This window comes from Nilaparvata lugens, chromosome 1 (assembly GCF_014356525.2).
Source record: "Nilaparvata lugens isolate BPH chromosome 1, ASM1435652v1, whole genome shotgun sequence".
NCBI classification, from domain to species: domain Eukaryota; kingdom Metazoa; phylum Arthropoda; class Insecta; order Hemiptera; family Delphacidae; genus Nilaparvata; species Nilaparvata lugens.
In genome coordinates this window covers 70,466,685-70,485,414 of record NC_052504.1, presented here as the reverse complement: position 1 = coordinate 70,485,414, position 18,730 = coordinate 70,466,685, and the positions used below count along the sequence as shown (strand labels likewise).

At 34.3% G+C, this 18,730-nt stretch overlaps 1 protein-coding gene across 3 annotated transcripts in view; it reads left to right on the top strand.

Moving 5' to 3' along the window:
• LOC120354476 overlaps positions 1-18,377 on the top strand; it is a 47,057-nt gene extending 28,680 nt beyond the window's left edge. The window contains exon 4 of one of the 3 annotated variants that reach the window (XR_005573055.1): positions 17,952-18,377. Coding sequence is in view for 2 of the 3 variants with exons in the window: in XM_039441726.1 (XP_039297660.1) it covers positions 17,952-18,139 (188 nt within the window). In the remaining variant the exon portion in view is untranslated. The remainder of the gene's footprint in view (positions 1-17,951) is intronic. The other 2 variants (XM_039441726.1, XM_039441715.1) reach the window with 2 other exon arrangements.
• The last annotated feature ends 353 nt before the right edge of the window (positions 18,378-18,730 follow it).

Below are 18,730 nucleotides of genomic sequence, written 5' to 3'. Positions count from 1 at the left end.
ATTTCATTCAAGTTGTATTAACAAGTAATGTAATTTTACTAAGATAATAATTCCTGTAGAACAATTCTGAGTAAAATATACATAATTTATTAATCAAGCAATTGGTGATTTTCGACTACCGTATAAGTTGTATAATGTATGTGCTAATGGCCTAAACCTATCATTTCGTTGAATAAGTGAAAATAATATATAAATATTAGTCTATATCAGCTGTTTTTCTTGGAAGATTGTAAACCGTTTTTAATAATCATGATTCAATGATTCATTGTAAATTCTGGCTGGATTGTATCGATAAGTGCGGTAACTTTGAACATTTCACAGTTCTGGATAGATCGCATTATCAAGAAAGCGCCATAAGATTGATTCTACTCTGCTTTGCCAGGTCTGAAGAGACCTGTGGCAAAAAAGCAAATTAAATAAACATTACATTACATTGCAAAATCGAATCTGTAACTTAATCCTTACCCAGTTTTAACTACTTCAGAAATTTGATTGTAAAGTCCAGCCGGAATATAAATATGTGGAAGTAAGGGTAGCTCTAATTCCATTCACAAACAGCATCATGTCAAGCCATCAATAGAATTGTTATTATTAATTGTTAATATTATTGTTATTATTGTCCACATACTTCGTAATACTTTGCTTGAGATGGATTGGACTTCAGTTATGAAATTAACTACATGTTCAAGATTTGTTTTGATTCTATAAGCTTTTCTTGAGAATAAAAATATGTAATGCAATAATGATAGTACCAGTATGGCTTTTTATTATTGGAGTATCTTTAGCGGGAGTTTCACCTCGCATGACATATTCACATGACAGTATATATTTTAAACTCAAATTAGTTATTTATTCATATTTATAAATGAGCAGAGATCAGAAGAAAAACTAAGGATACCTTGCACTATTTCTCTCCCAAATTTAAAAGTCCGAAATAAAGTTATAAAAAGCAGTGGATACTTCAATTAAAAGTCCGAAATAGGGTTATAAAAAGCAGTGGATACTTTCATTTATGGGGATGCCAAAAACTCGCCATACAGCCTCTGAAATGCTAATATATCTTCCACTTTTATACATAGATACTCATGTATATTTGTTGTCAAAGTGAATTCAGAATGATCACTTCCTTTGTTTATGTACTTGCAAATATATTTAATGGATTTCAGTGAGCTGCACAACTCAATGTTGATGTGTCCATTGAAAACACGAAGCAGAGTAGGGTTGTATAGGACCACCCAACGGTTGTCAACAGGAGTCTGATTAAATACAACTCGTTTTTTCACCATCAGCAGTAGATCGACGTCGATATTGTGGGTAGCCATTTTCACCTGTTTGGGTCTTTCTGAGTTGGCCTTGGATAACTCTTGCTGCATGATCCATTTCTCATGCAAGGGAAATTTCAATTACAACTTCCGCAGGGTCCATATTTTTCTTTACTATTCCATGAAACAGTGGGTCAGTGTCAGGATCAGGTATTTCAGCATGTATTACTCTATCAATATCATTTGGAGAGATACTGTGCTGAAGCCAAAGTAATATATATGAATGTGAGGCAATCCCCTTTTTTGCCTCTCCACTGAATACATGTAACAATTAACCTTTCCAAACAAACATCCTTTAATCAGGAGTGACATGAAGTTTTTGACTTTCAAGTGAAAAATTTCAGCTATCAAGTCATGCCGGCGGTCATATGGATTTTGTCCTTGGAATACCTGCTCCTGAATGTCGGTCCATTTGGGATTGCAAGTGAATGTAATATATAAGTCAGGGCAACCATAATGTCTCACATGGGTGAGAGCTTCTCAAGTGTGCTCATGCATACATTGAGGACCTCCAGTAAATGATGGAGGGAGTACCACCATTTTTTTGACCAAGATGCAACAGCATCTTGTCTTCCTACAGCATCCTGCAAAGAATATAGATTTCTGCTCTCAGCTTTGTCTGATTAAAACTAATGAAATTTAGTCTTTCAGTTTCAATCTCAGCATACATGTCTACCAAGTTCTGGCTAAAAAGAGCACGGAAAAGAAGAATATGATTTGTTTCTTCCAACCTCATCATGATTCGATAGGCTAGAGACTGGGAGCAGAAACCTTCTTCCTGAGAGGTATTTTTGAGACAGGATCACACTGATAAATACAAATTTGATAACCATCTATCACCATTGCAAAAGAGTAGAATATTGCAATGTGTCACAGGCCATGTAAATGTTACCCATTTGTTTTAACATATACTTTGTAGTACAATGTCTCTTCTTCCAAATTGTTGTCCAATCATGACTACTGCCACTCTATTGGCAACTGGACTGTTAAAACGACAAACATGAACATCCATTGATTTTCTGTCAGCATGAATTATCACCTAAAAATTATACCCTGATGGGATTTGTTTAATGGTGAATTTCAATTCCCTGACATAGGCATTAGAGCTTGTTCACATGACAGCGATTTACGCTCGGTTGTCGCGCGGTTGGCGAATCGCTCGATTTACCAGCCTCGTACTCATGACAGCAATCCATGAGCGGTTTGCGCTCGTTTATGATAAATAATTACTATAACATCTATGTACTCAATCTCTATCACTATATTACTCTAATATTACTGCTTCTCACATTATTCATATTACTGTGTGTAGAATATTATCATGCTGGTGTTATTAAAAAAAAATTCAAATACATAATGGAATTATGTACTAGACCTAGCTATATGGGAACTAGCAATACCTTCTATTACCTCAGGCCCCACAACTGAAACTATGACGTCATCACATGTAGATTGGTGATCTACTGGCGATAGGCAAGCAAAATAAAAGCGCTGATGCTTGTTATCATAATATCTGATATGGTAACCAAAAAAATCTAATTACGGATTCTATTTTCACGGTCTTCCATTTCAATGAATATGGTTTGTTTATCATTTTTCTAATATCCGTTTGTAAAAATTAATGTTAAATTTGGGGCTTCAAATCATGGGATTCTGTTGTTGTGTACCCAATTGTCGCGGGAATTATAACAAGACTCCAAAAGTTTATGTATTTTCTTTTCCGAGAGATTAAACTTTGAAACAAAAATTTATACAAGCGATAAGAAAAAAGAACTTCAATCCTACAAAACAACAGTTTACATGAAGTGTAAAAGAACAGCGTAAATAAAGTGTGAGAGGAAAATTTAATTGAAGTGTGAATAAAAAGTAAAATAACAGTGTAATTGGAGTGTGAAAGAACAGTGTAAATGTGTGAAAAAACTGTTACACTATGTGGTGCGGTATACTGCCATCCATTGTCACGTTATTTTTTATATTTAAATAACGATTAGACTCCTGCTTGGCATCAGTCGGTAGAGCATGAAATATTTCAACAATTATAAAAATTAGGTCGTGGTTTTTCATAGGATACAGTCTCATAAAAATCTTTATAGGCCCAGATATGAGCTTCCACAATAATTCTGATAATTCATTAAAATATATATATATATAATACTTATCTTATAGTATTGAGGAATTAAAATAAATCGCACACCATAAACAATTTGATACATATATTAACAAATATCTCAAAAAATAAATCAGAGCAAAAAATATATAGAGCGATAAAAAATATATAATATAAGATAGAACAATAATCGAAGTCAATAAAATATCACAGGCTAAATACTATTCTCTAAATTCTACAGCATGAAACGTTACCATGTGCTTTCATTTTTATGATCATATGCATCCATTTGCATGTAGCTGCGATATCAGCTTGCTAATACTTGTCGACTTGGACAATTCTATTTAAAATAGATTCCTTAAAATCAGCTTGATAAATTGACAACCAATAATCCAAATATATATATTCAATTCTATGGTATCTAATAGATTTCTTTGTAATGAATATATATTTTATCTCAGGGTGCAAGATTCGGCACCTGACGGAATAAATAGAGCAATTCATCTAGTGAATCAGAGCTACAACAAACTATTGCAAATTATATTGCAGAAATTAAAGATCATATGAATGTATTAACAGCCTAGATTTTATACTTCTTTGATTTATAGGACTTCTGATATGTAGATTGACTCGTTACTTTCCAATAAAATACCTTTAATACTACATTTACTTGCACAATTATTTTTTACCAAATTCTTAATTTATAAGAAAACCCTTTCGACGAGCTAGCTTTGATTCTTATTTAATTTCGAAGCACTGAGGGCGCCCTATCACTATTTCAATATTTTTCACTCACGTGTCGAAATTTTCTTATGAGCTGCTGATGTCGATCCAACTCCTGGTGGTCCTGGACTATTGTAGCCGGAGTCGTCTCTTCCAAGGGATTACAAAATTATTTAAAATGACTTTTGCTTTACAAGAGCATCACAAAGTCTTATAAGAAATTTAGTCATTCAATTTAACTTTGAATTATTACAAGATATAGCAAGGTATTACGCTCTATAATTTTTAGTGACCTCTCATGGTGGCATTTGGCAGGCGAGTGTCGTTCTCGTTTCTCAATTTTACAATTCTCATTTCCGATTTTCAAATTTGCATAAAATTTGAATATTCTAGTCCTCCGCCATTCAAGGCTCAAATAGACCGTGCCAAAATATTAAATTATTACTTATGTTATATATATATAATAATTTCTTTGCCTTTGGGCCATATCCAAAACATAGACTATACAACAATTTTTTCATAAACTCTATTTATTTGTAGAAATATATACAAATATTCTTGAATCAGCTCACTATTGCCGCCTATCAATTGCCATTATGTGATTGGTGCATGCAAATTGTTATAGTATTCATGCGCCTGGTAACCTCCTATTTCCTTAATACATTTAATTATTTTTATTGGGTTTTTAAATATGCTCTCTACATGCTAATTAATTTTTTATATGTTATTATCTGTTTCATACATCATAATAATTAGCCACGTGAGACCTTTAGTTCCTCAAATTGCATACCGTTTTGCCACAATAAATTTCTGCCAAGGTGTTTGGTCAGATTCTACGTTGTATGGCTCGGTCGATCGTTAGGTCGCCGATCACTAAATGTTTATGCCTAACCTCAAATTTTCAATATTTTATATAATATTATATATTAGCAAAAAATTATTTCGATTCCTCTTAGGCTGTTGTATAGTTTAGCCAGGACGATCTGATATTATCTAATCTTTATGTTATCTCTTTGGCGATATTAGCCAATTACTTCACTTAGACCTATAAATATTTCAGCTAGGGATTTTTATTTATCTATCCAAATTACAATATGTTACACCATGTTGGACGACATTCTTATGTGGAATGGAATATTTGATATATACTGGAGTAATTGTTAAGATCCCTAGCTTGAAAATAAATTTGCAAAAAGTTGAGGCCGTCCGGATCGCAAATACGCTGGGTTCAGACCAAAGCTCTAGCTCAGTAGTAGATGCATGGATATTCCAAATATAATGAATCACCATAGGGTTTAATAACTGGTGATCAATAGTTCTTACCAATGCTTTCGTGAAGTTATTGAAGAATACCAATAAGGAAGTCAAAAAGATATTTGGTGACTGATTATCAGTAACCATATATTCAATCGAGAATAATGAAAATCAACTATGGTTTTTCTAGCTGATCCTTTAAACGCTCGTCATGAATACAGGTATACATCAATTCATCCTTCCGAAATTCCTTGAAACTTACAACGCCAGTTCTTGAAGTTCTCTGGATCCTTATATGATATACTGTAGACTTATTAATGTAAATATCAGTAAGATTTTGCTGGCTGAATAGTATTACAATCATCAAAGGATGATGAGTGATAAATGCTCTAAATAATATCAATATTAATTGAATTAACTAATTATATATGCTGCCGAATAATAATGCTTGATACCAAGACAGCTCTAACTGTATATCACGAGATGAATTGGGAAAATAATAAAAACTTCAAGAATTTTGTATGCTGACATAAAACATAAAATATATTCCCATAAAATAACATAGACAAAAATATTTCTTGATAAATATAATTTTCTTTGAATAAATAAAATTTCTAATATTGTAATAATTATCACAGAATTGATCAGCATTCACAGTATTGTGAGCTGTAAAAAATGTGTATTTTATTAATACTGATATGAACTTCAAGTCAGTTCAGAACTAAACAACTTGGAACCTGTTCAGTCTATAGATTTAATAGAACATACTTTGATCAATGAATAATACTTAATAAAAGTAATAATCTAAAATCTCAGGGTTTTTGAGTTCGTGCTGTGCATGGAAATAAGCTTCTTATAATAGTATTAAATATATTTTTATATAGATCACTCTAGTTCTATAAGCCTAATAGCGGTTGTCATGTTGTGAATTTTTTAAACTTGAATAAAATTTATATAGCACTTTGATCAATTCCCCAATTCACTGATAAAGGCCTTAGTGTTAAATGAGCTCATTTAATATAATTAGCACACTCACTATGATGATGTTCTGAAGTTCTCGTAGAATAATTAATTATCTCCAATAGTTAATTAGCTGGATCCTTTCGACTCTGCTGGGCTCATGTATGGTCCAGATTTCTTACAAGTTTCTATCAGTATTAAAGATATATTTACGGGAATAAATTACAGTTAAGAACTCTTTAACACACACTGAGTTCACAAATAATCAAACATTAATTACATATACTTGACATTTGAAAGTCTTTTTGAAAGATGAAATCTTTCTTTTTTGAAAGATGAAACTTTGAAACGGAAATGGATACTAGCGAGAAGAAGAAAGAACTTCAATTCTACAAAACAACGGTTTACATGAAGTGTAGAAGAACAGTGTAAATAAAGTGTGAGTGGAAAATTTAATTAAAGTGTGGAAGAACAGTGTGGATAAAATGTGAAATAACAGTGTAATTAGAATGTTTAAGAACAGAGTAAATGAAGTGTGTGAAAAAACTTTTAAACTAATAAATTAAAAAGTAAATGCAAAGTGTTGGAACTGTCCATAACATACTAATATGAAAGGTTCTACCTAACTGAAAAACATTCTCCTGATTGGTTTCTTTGTACCACATATTTATTGTGTTCAAGTTTGTGGGATCCTCTTTCCTAAAAAAAGAGTTACAAAACTTGACCCGAGCTGTGGGTGGGTGGTGTTGAACTGAAGTGTGGTTTGGTTGAGCTCAAGTTTGGCACAGGTAAGATTAAGATGAGGTTAGGTTAAGCTGATGATTTATTATGGAAGGCTAAGGAATGGTTAGGTTTGTTTGAGGTTGTAATTAGTTAGGTTTGAGTTTTGTTTGGTTAGGGCTGGAGTTAGAAAAATAGGGTTGGGTAAGGTTTTTATTGAATTAGGCTTGGTTAGGTTCTAGATTTTTATTGTTTGAGGTTTGGGTTTGATTAGGTTATGTATTTGTTAGGATAGGTTGGATTGTTATAGGGTTGGGTTGAGGCTGTAGTGGGTTAGGTTGAGCTAAAGGTTTGATTAGGTTGGGCTTAGATTAGGTGAGTCTTAGGTTTGATCAAATTGGGGGATTTTGGAATAGGTTAGGTGAGGTTCGGATAGGTTAGGTATGATTTAAAGGTCAGGTTGTATAAGTTTAGGTTCTTTTTTTGGTAAGGTTAGGTTTTCATTATCGGTTTAGGTTTATATTATTAGGTTTGATTATCGTTTTCCCAATTTAGGTTAGGTTGAGTTCGATGCTTGAGAATATAGATAAGGTTGAGACAAATTATATTCTTTTGGATTGGGTTAGGTTGGATTAGGATCAGGTAGGTTTGGTTAAATCAAATTTGGATTGGTTGGGTTAAAATGGTTTAAGTTGTGGCAGAATATGTTGGATTCTATATATTTCAATTTGGTTAGGTTTGGTTTAATTTGTTAAGGTTAGATTGAGTAGAAAAAAATTGATAGGTATATTATTATTCTTTAATTGGATAGGGTTGGGTTTTTTTTTTAGTTTGATTTTGACTGGTTGGGTTTCATTTTTCATTGGATTTTGTTGAGTTAGAATAGATAAGATCAGGTGAGTTGTAATTTTGTTAGGATTTGGTTTAATAAAGTTGGATTGGAATGAGTTTGGTTAGGTTAGAATTAATAGGTTTAGTATTCTTTTGATTAGGTAGGGTTGGTATTCTATTGGTTAGGTTGGGTTAGGATTGGACTGTTTGGGTTATATGAGGGTTGAGTTGGTGTTTCACACAACATATTCTTTGAGCCCATTTCGATGACTGAATGTTTATTTTTGGTGAGTTTGTTGCTTTAATTAATAACATTTTAAACACATGTTAAGATCATGTGTGGGATGATAACTTTCAAATAAAAAATATTAGCTACATTCATTATACAATGGAATGGGTTAGGTTCTTGTTTTGTATACAAATATCAGCAGCAAGGCGAAACATCTGTCTTGAGCAACCGTTCAGCACCACTGGTCTGTGATCAGCTTCTTTACTGAACATGAAAAAAACATGATGAAATTGCATTGAACCAATACCCACTATTACTTCAGGCCCCACAACTGAAGCTATGATAAGCTATGACATCATCACATGTAGATCGATGATCTACTGGCAATACCTACTATTTTTATAATACCCGGGTTCAAACCCTCTCAATACCAAAAGTTTTTTAACCAGATCACTCCCGTGTTATCGGATGGGCACGTTAAACTGTCGGTCCCGGCTGAAGTATGACAGTCGTAAGGCCCATTGACGGCTTAAATTATATATTCAGGCGGTGGGACCTTCCCGCAAGGGACTCCCCACCAACAAAAGCCATACGAATTTACTTTAGTTGAAATACAATTGTGCCGTAATTTAGTAACGTTAGCCGAACTTGATATACAATTGTGCCGTAATTTAGTAACGTTAGCCGAACTTGATATCAATCTTTCCATCAACCCAAGAGTGGTAAAAATAAGTAGATTGATTACTGAAAAAGAAGGATAAGAAGGACTTATCTCAAAAATCATCAAAGTTAGAAACTTCTAAGTGTTTCTTTAATTCATAAGAATTAAGATTTCAAATTTCTTTAATTCAAACTCATAAGAATTGAACATTTAAGTACCCTTATGAGACCACCACAAAATTATGAAATTGAAAGCTACAGGAAAAATTTGAAATCTTCCGCCATTATTATCTTGGTAACAAAGCATTTCATGACTCCTGCTTTTTGGAACGTTTCCTTTACTTTGATGTTAGGAAACACCTCACGAGTTAGTATGTCGGTCTATTTCAGAAACAATCTGTATAAATTATTAAGAATGAGATTTGCCTTTGAAAAAAGGAGCTTTGGTAATATTCTCTATTTTAGTTTAAGCAGTTTAATTGATTTTTGATTTCCTATATAAAACCACAGAAGCTGCGCTACAGTGGCATCAAACATTTGAATACATTAATTATGAGGAATAGTATGGATACATAGAAACGTGGTTGGCGGTAGAGCTTACACATCGCCTCGCCTTCAAATAGAGCTCCGTTAACCTTCTCTTGGATCAATTTATAGTGAAGTATTTACAGTTTTATAAGTGGCAGGAATAAGATAATGTTTACGACCCTATTGCATTTCAAGAAGAGTTTTTACGTGAGGCAACAGAATTGCTGCTGGGCAGGTGGTGAGGGGTGGCATGACCGGAGGAGGGTGGAGGGTATAGCGGACGTGCAGAACATGATTCACTGAAATGGCCGGCGAAATAAAAGAGATTTATGTCAGAGGGGAAAATGTGCAGAAGGTAATATCCAGCGCTATTTTACACACTTCCATTCTGCGAGGATATTGTGCACTGAAAGGAGTTTTGTTCAGAAATAAAGTACACTCTGCCATGAAAGATAGCAATTCACAAATCATATTCATGAACAAATCATCCGCAGATGAAACGCCTGCTATAATACAGCTTCTGAGCTGCAGGCTGCTGGGTCGGGGCAAATACATGGTCGTTCAGTCTGCAGGTAGTTCACACTCTACTTTATGACGAGATGTTTATTTCCTTGCGGCTGCAAAATGGCATCCTATATATTCATGGCTAAACCCCATTCTACTGACCGTTCAGATCTCTAAATCAATAATAGTTCCGGAGGGATAGGCTACTGAGTTGACCTCACAATAGAGATCTTACAGATTTATTCTATTCATTAATTAATTGTGTGTCTTGAGAAAAGTTAATTATGAATATTATCCTTCTATGTCATAATGACCGATAAGTTCATAAATGGGTCATTTGGATTGGATCGCCAGCGCCGTTTGCATTGAACCAGTAGACATCCATTATGTGTGAATTATTATTGAGACTATTAACAGGCGCATCAAATAAAACACATAATTTGAAACTAACTTGTCCTGTATTATATATATATATATAAATATATATATATAAATATATATAGCGTATGGCATTTTGACACATTTACCTCTCAAATATGGATTATAGGCTCAAATATAATTTAATGTCATCAAATTAAAAAAAGTCAAAATCAAAATATGAAGCTATGCACATGGAGAGAACTAGTAGTTTTAATAACGTATTATTAAAAGATGGAACTGGACATTTATAAAGCTAAGTCCAAATCAGCCAGCCATTCAAGAGCTGCGCTGGTGCAGCATTTACAAAATCCTCAACAGCATGGGGATACAACCTGACAGGACAGACCTCAGCAATATGTTCCAAAGTTTGTTTTGGAGCTCCACAGTCACATTCAGGTGATTGAGTGATCCCCCATTTATGCAGACTATCCCCACATACACCATGCCCTCTTCGCACCCTGTTTAATCCCTTTGAAAGGTGATGGGAAAGGCTGAAACCTTCTGGCTCTTTATTTGGCTTGATAAGCCGTGCCAATTGGTCAGATGCTTGCAAATTCCAAGCAGCATTCCACTCTTGAGTCTATGTTGAAATTGCTTCTGACCAAATCCTTTGCAGATGTCAATGGAGGCCTTCTCGATCTGAGGCGACCTATTTATGAATTGGCAGCATTGGGTTATCAGAAACCTTTTTGAACTCCTTCAACAGGGCATTTCTCCTCCGTGAGGGAGGTGGAGCAATATTGCTCAGTATTGGAAACCAATTTACAGGAGTTGACTCAATACACCCAGTAATAATTCTCTCATAGTCATGTTGAGCTGTGCATCAATTTTCTTAGTGTATGGGTTGTTGATCAACACAGGTACACTGTGTTCTGCCACAGAATAAACAAGAGACTGAGTGGGAACATCGCAGGATATGGGCTGAGGCACCTCAAGTAGAACCACACAGTTTTTGAATGCTGTTATTGTGGGTTTAAATTCTCTTTGAAGTGGTATCCAGGTGTTTTTTTGAAAAACAGTGTTCTCTCCAGTGTAATACCTAGATACTTGGGGAAATTATGATGCTAGAGAAGTACATAATTGGAATGAACCTGGAGTTTTCTATTAGTCATTTTATTATTTATGTGGATTGAGCTGACTTCAGTTTTTTCAGGTTTGGAATAAGCCTCCATCTATAGAAGTATTCACCCATCTTCTTCAGGTCTTCAGAGAGCACTTCCTTAGTTTTTCAAGATTTTTATGCTGAGCTGCAAGGGCCATATCATCAGCATAATTTTATGAACTTCTTAGAACATGTGATAGGCAAGTCTGCTGTGTATAAATTGAGAAGACTTGGAGCAAGGACTGAACCCTGTGGATGACTATTATTAAGTTTTTCTGTTCACTGATCTTTTTGCCCAGAATAACTTCAAATTTCCAATCAGAAATCATATTACCAATGAGCCTTAGGTTAGTTTGACATGGGATGACCTGTATCAGTTTATATAAGGGTGCCTGTTTCCAAACTGTGTCATATGCAGCAGTCAAATTCACAAATGCCACAGAAGTTTTCAAACACTCATGAAACCCAGCTTCAATGTGACTGATAAGGGCCAGAACCTGGTCACCACAGCTTCTACTTGTTCTAAAGCCTGCTTGTTCTACAGGGATAGCTTCTGAGACTATTGGTCCAATTCTATTTAATATGAGTCTCTCAAGCAGCTTATAGCAACAGCTCAACAGTGCTATAGGACGGTAGCTTTCAGCCTGATCCTCAGGTTTATTTGGCTTGAGGATGAGAATTTTCGTTCTCCTGAAAGCCTTTGGTAAGTGTCCTGTTTGTAAAATATCAGAGAAAAATCCAGTCAACCATTGCAGAGCATTCTTTCCAAAATGGATCAGGAATTCTGAATGGATTCTGTCAAACCCAGGAGCCTTGCCTACTTTAATCTCTTTCACAGCCTCCATGAGCTCATCCAATGTGAAGTCTCTTGCAAACTCTGAGCGGGCAGGAGCATTTTTCCTCATTCTAGTGAAAGATTTTTCAATTTATTTTGTATGCTGATGGTTCCGAGGGGCTCTGGATAGAGTAACCATTCTGCCATGTATTGAGAACTCAAATCTAATTGAATCAATATTCTTTATAGTCCGGGCACAAATGTCATTCTGTGCTCACTTTTGGGTAACAGCCGTGGAAGATGTCTCAATTTCTTCGTTGGGTCATGATAAGGATCGTGATGATTATTAGTCAAAATCACAGGCAAACACCTCGGAAAAAAGATGACCGCCAAAATTTTCAGGCTTTTAGTTTATCGCTTGTATTCCAATAACTGTTCAAGATATTCAATCGTTTTTTAAACGAAAATATTTTTAAAATCTTCCTCTACAATTTATGTTTCATAAAATTTTCCTTTAAAACGTATATTTTCTCAATTATAAACTTTAAAAGCCCAAAAACGTTTTTTCAATTTTTTTTCACAATTTATTCCATTATATCTTTTTTTGTGCAAGAGATACAGAAGAACTTCAAATCTATGAAATCTAGAGCGTTTCTTCAACTTTGGAACGATATATATTAATCCGCTGTACGTCAAAAAATGAGTTCTCCAGCGCCCTTCAAAGAAAACCCTGCATGATTTCTGGTGCATTTTTCCATATGTATGAGGTAACAGCCTGGAACTATAAAATCGATTTCTTCATGACTACTTCAAGATAGAAACTTGCAAATGGTCTCAATCTCTTCGTCACAACAAGCTGAATGGGAATATTGATGATGAAAACAACGAGAAAATATTAGACATCATTGAAAAATTCAAGATTGTGGTCATCATCACAGAAATTTTTATATCGCTTACTATTCAGTTATTGTGAGAGATATTGGAAAGGTTTTATCACCAAAGTGTTCAGAATTAACCAAACTATGATTTTCGAGAGAAACGTCGTATTTCGACTACTTTTTTCATGATTTATTCAACTTCAAAAACTTGAAACATACATTTTTCGGGTACAATATTTCACTTTCCACTCTGTAAATGTATTCGCAGTAGATATTCACTAATGATCCGCTGCAGTGCTTTAGAATATTCCCAAAGCTATAAAATTACATCTGGTTGGAGGCTGTAAGTCCGTATTCCACGGCTGGAGCGTCATAGAATAAAATGCATGGGTGGTTATGGAGCAGCATAGTTACACTCTTTTCTACTATCTACCGTACCTACCAACTGCTGTTGGATGACGCAATGATTATAACAGATGATTTCTAATTCTGTGTGTGGCCAGCTCACAATCTTCTCCCTAAAGTATTACATGTAAACTTTCAAGGGCCGTAGGAAAGAGTCCTGAAGTCGGATTATAAATTTGTAGGCCATGAACCTAGTCCTGAACATAACGAACACAACTAAAAAAATCATCAAATTCGGTTCACATATGAAAAAGTTATTGAATGTCAAAATTTGAGGCCCGATTTTTATTTATATAGATTATTATCATTTATTATTGTTGGGACTCAACATACCTTGTAATTAAATTAACAAATGAATGGTCAATATGAATGAATGTTTAGATCAGAATGAAATGGGAATGGAAATTCCCATCTGTTTGCTTTATGAACTCACAGCTAGCGCACAAGTTTAACTTTGCTGGTTGTGCCAAATCATTTAGATCTATTATAATTTACATTTTTATTATGCATTTTGTATGTATAATTCATGTTTTGTAACTATGTAATTTTGGCGAAATAAACATTCTTATTCTTATTCTCATTCTTATTCTTATTCTTATAAATACAGACACTTTTTTCAACTAATCAATGAGTATGATCCATTTTTGAAATTATATACAGTATCTTGCTTCAATACTCAACACAAGCCTACATTGATGAATACTGCTATCCATACCAAAGGCAGTGAAACACTCATATTATATATTATATATTATTAGATATTTATTTTTTACAATGACTGCTCTCATGTGTATATTAATTTATTCTACTTATTTCAGTTGATGATGAATATGCTACCACAATGATTTATTTATTGATGTCGAGAGCATCATACGATGATCGCTTTCTTATCAACTCTGTTCAATTCTGTTGCCAACTTGCATTATGATTTAGGACTGACGATCGGCGCAGCTCCTTTTGTGTTTGAAGAACGCGCGCATAAAAAAGGACGTCTGGCGTCAGCAGCAGGAAGCGGGCGGAGAGGCGGCGGATAGTTAAATGTGATTTATTGTTGCGCCGATAAGGATAAAGGCGCGCGTGAAGGCGCCGAGACGCGCACAGCAGCGGCGAGCAGCGAGCAGCAAGCGATAAGCGCGACAATGTGCTTGCGCTTGGTTTATTGCCCAAAAAGCAGTTAAAACGCGACGCCCTCTGGACGCGCTAATCTCCATTCTATGAAATAATTAAGCTTTCTCACCCCACTTGCTGCAAGAGGAGGTATCTTGCCAGAGTATGAGAGAATACAGCCAACGTCCAACCACCATGCAAATCTCTTCTCTCCGAGGCACAAAATCGTTTTCGGCACCACTTTGCACTCTCAACCCCACTCCCCCTCCCACCAGTACACTCAACACTCCAAAGCAAACCACCGACCCACATTTCAACTTGTAATACGCCCCAGCTCCACCTAATTAAACTCACAACCTGTGCGCTAGAATTCGTTACGGTTTGTTCTATTTAATCTCGAAAAAATAACGCTGCCGTTATGTTCGTCCCTATCACAAAACTTCATTCGTTCAATCTACTCACAGCTCAACAACTTATCTCTCTCTCCCTGCCTATAACCTTCATACCACATTTCCCACCCCACACCAACTAACATTTTCCGCTGATAAAATGTTTATTCCGTTTTCATGGAAGTTTTACGATCCATTTCAGATTATCGCCACCGTATTATGTTCTGTCTTTATTGCACCGTGACACTTTCCATTCCTGTTGGCCTTTAACGACATCCGTCACATTTAACGGCCACAAACGTTTTTGTATTAGAAAATGTTATTTCGAATGATCCTATAACATCTTTTAAAAGCTCGCACAAGTGTTGAGGATCCTGGATATTTATGTATTCGTCAATACCTCTCAAGATCATCCAGTCCAGGTTATAAAGACTCATAATGAGTTTGAACGCATCTTGGAATATTCTTTGGAATTATCAGATTGGTTCTCGATAAATTTAGTTCTACGCTCCCAATGATTGAACAATCTGTACAGGCTCAGGATGAGATATAGTCAATTCGCATTATTATTGCTGTTCCCTTTCTATCCGATTTTACGTATAAAAGAAGTTAAAGAATCTAGTATAATTCTAGATTCTACTATAATACTTCTTTTACCTTTTTTGCACATACCAACTTGAAAGAGAAAGATGTGTGAGTGTGTGTGTGAATGTAGCATTAAAAACCTTTTTCACTGACCTCCTACTTGCATACAAATCGTAAATAATTTAGCAAGTAGTATTTTTATTTTGACAGGAACTAACTGTATAGAAGTTTATATCTTCATCTCACTGAGTTATGTTTTTTTTTGTCAAAATAAAAAACTATTTGATTTGATTTGATTTGATTTGATTAGTACCAGAGTCAATTGAAACAAATATAATTTTGAACGTATACAAAACAAATTAAACTGTATTTTTACACTAGTAAAGTTTCAAGTACTTAGAAAACAAACATTTCATTTATCTTTGATAATTCCCATCTGGAAATGAGTCTCCTTCATTTTTTTTATATCCTTTATTATTTTCCTCCTTTATATTACAGTTGTACTGAATAAGTGACTTCTTTTTTTCTGGCTCTAAATTTTGTAAAATTACGCATAACATATTCCAATTTGACGGTGATTATAGTGTATTTTTTTTTGTTTTATTTAGTTTTTCAACCTTAAATATTATTAATTCTCAGTATTTGTTGTTTTCAAGTGAAAATGGACTAAATTCCAGAAAAGTGAAATCATACCCTTATATCGAACTTTCAAAATGTAATCTAAACTTGGGGGAGAAATATTACAAGCAGTATCCTTAGTTTTTCTCTCCCGGTCATTCCTTTCTTGTACGAATAATAATAATAAATAAATGAATAATGAATTATTGCTTTGTTAAGTCCTTATTCACATTAGTATCCTACAGAGAGATAAATACCGATTATTCCCAATTCATGATAAATAATGTATTTAATTCCGAATTACATGATTATAAGAATGACTTACACATACTGTTACACCCCATTCTCAATATTAAGAATAGTTGTATAATAATCGCAAATACTGGACCTAGAGTCCCGTGAATAGTTAAATCCGAGTGAATCTCACCAATCATGAAATGAAACTATGCTAAAGACCAGGTCAAGAGAATAAATAAAAAGAATATTTAGAGCCATAAAAATGCATTACAAAATTAAAACAAAACCAAAGAATGAAATAAACCATGAAAGATTACAAGTTGAACAGAATCGAAGATTACTAAAATGTTCATGAAAGTTCTTGATCACTTTGAATATTTTTCACTGCACTGATGGAAAGGTTTGTAAATCGTCGTTGAAAGTACGTATAATGAATTCTGGAGACCCTACCGGAAAATTTCGATGAAAAGATCCACTTTATTACTTATCCATCTTATACTGTATTTTCATCAGTTCCTGGTTACAATACTGAATTTCGTTTTATGTAGTATTAGTCCAGTCAAGGAAAGGTTATAGAGTAAGGTTATTTATATAGGTTATATATACATTTTTGACCCCGCAGTTCTGTTTAGGGTAGTGAGGAATTAAACATATTAAAGGTAATGAATTGGGAACAATCGGTATTTATCTCTCTGTAGGATACTAATGTGAATAAGGACAAAACAAAGCAATAATTCATTATTCATTTATTTATTATTATTATTATTTGTACAAGAGAGGAATGACCGGGAGAGAAAAACTAAGGATACTCCTTGTAATATTTCTCCCCCAAATTTAGATTACATTTTGAAAGTTCGATATAAGTTTATGATTTCACTTTTCTGGAATTTAATCCATTTTCACATGAAAAAAACAAAAATTAAGAATTTAAAATTTTGAATGAAATTTATTGTATAATAAGAGCAAAAATAGAAAAAAAATTGTGGCAAACGTGTTTTTTCATAGATGTCACACCTTCAAGAGCGGATATCTCGTAAACTAGAGGAGATTATAAAAAAAGTTGTAGGATGATTATTGTAGTAAATTATGTAAGTTTCAATTTGTTATTTGACAGTCATGTCCTTAAGATACATAGTTTTTGAGTTTTATGCGAGAAACCAAATGGTACCCCTTAGCAAAGGCGGTAGGGGTGGGGACTTTTGATATTTGGTCTATTGATTTAGTAGAAATTGTAGTATTGTATTTAGTATTGGTTTAGTAGAAATAGTTATTTGTATATCTGTGAAACGTATATAGTGAACAGTATCCCTGAGGGAAAAGTTTGAAGCCCGAGGCGAAGCCGAGAGCAACAATTTTTTTAGAGAAAAAAAAATTTTCACTTGTGATACAGTATACACAACATTTTTCCTCCACCTACATTTTTATAAAAACTGCAAATAAAATAATTATTTAAAGCTTACGTGTCCAAACAATGTGTTACAACATAACCTAAAAAGTAAACAGCTGGGCTGGCTTGTAATCACAGTTCTCTGCCGACAGTGCTATGCGCTATCTGTCGGCAAAAGTTGTAACAATAATGGTCTTTTTCTTCTTGTAGTGCGCTGTCCGTTACGGAGGTTGGCGACCAGCAGGGCAAGTCTGACTCTGTTGACAGCAATTCGGAAACGTTCAACAGATGTCTTCCCGGTCCATTCCCTAAGATTGTGTAACCAGGATATCCTTCGTCTTCCTGATCCTCTCCTTCCATCTATCTTCCCCTGCATGATGAGCTGCAGCAGAGAGTAAAATAGAATAGAAATTGACTTTATTCAACAAACGATTCAAACAGTTCTCAATGTAGAAAACAAAGAAACAAATTGAAATAATAAACAGTAAATCAGAAGTAAACAGTTCATTAGGCATGGCATTTTGCCATCAGCCGAAGTTGAGCCGAACTTGATAATTATAATACTTAACTCTTGAGACAAAGAAAAAGCTTTCATAAATTATATAATACAGTAATAATAAAAAATAATATATAAAATTTGCTTGGTTTGCGATTCATAGATAAACAGACTGTCTTTGAAAGAATAGATTTACAGCAGAGAGTATCTGGACTCATTTCTCATTATGTGACCTGAGTATTGGAGCTTACGGATCTCAATAGTGTTCAGAAGTTCTTAGAACTTCTTCATTTGTTACATGCTCTGTCCAAGATATTTTGAGCATTCTTCGGTACAACCATAATTCAAAAGCTTCAATTTTCTTGTTCAATGTCCATGACTCTGCTCCATACAGGAAAATAGGGAAGATGTAACACCTCAGAGGTCTAGTCTTAGTTGCAATGGTAACATCATGGCTCTTGAAAACTCTGTTTATTCTATTGAAGGCAGCTGT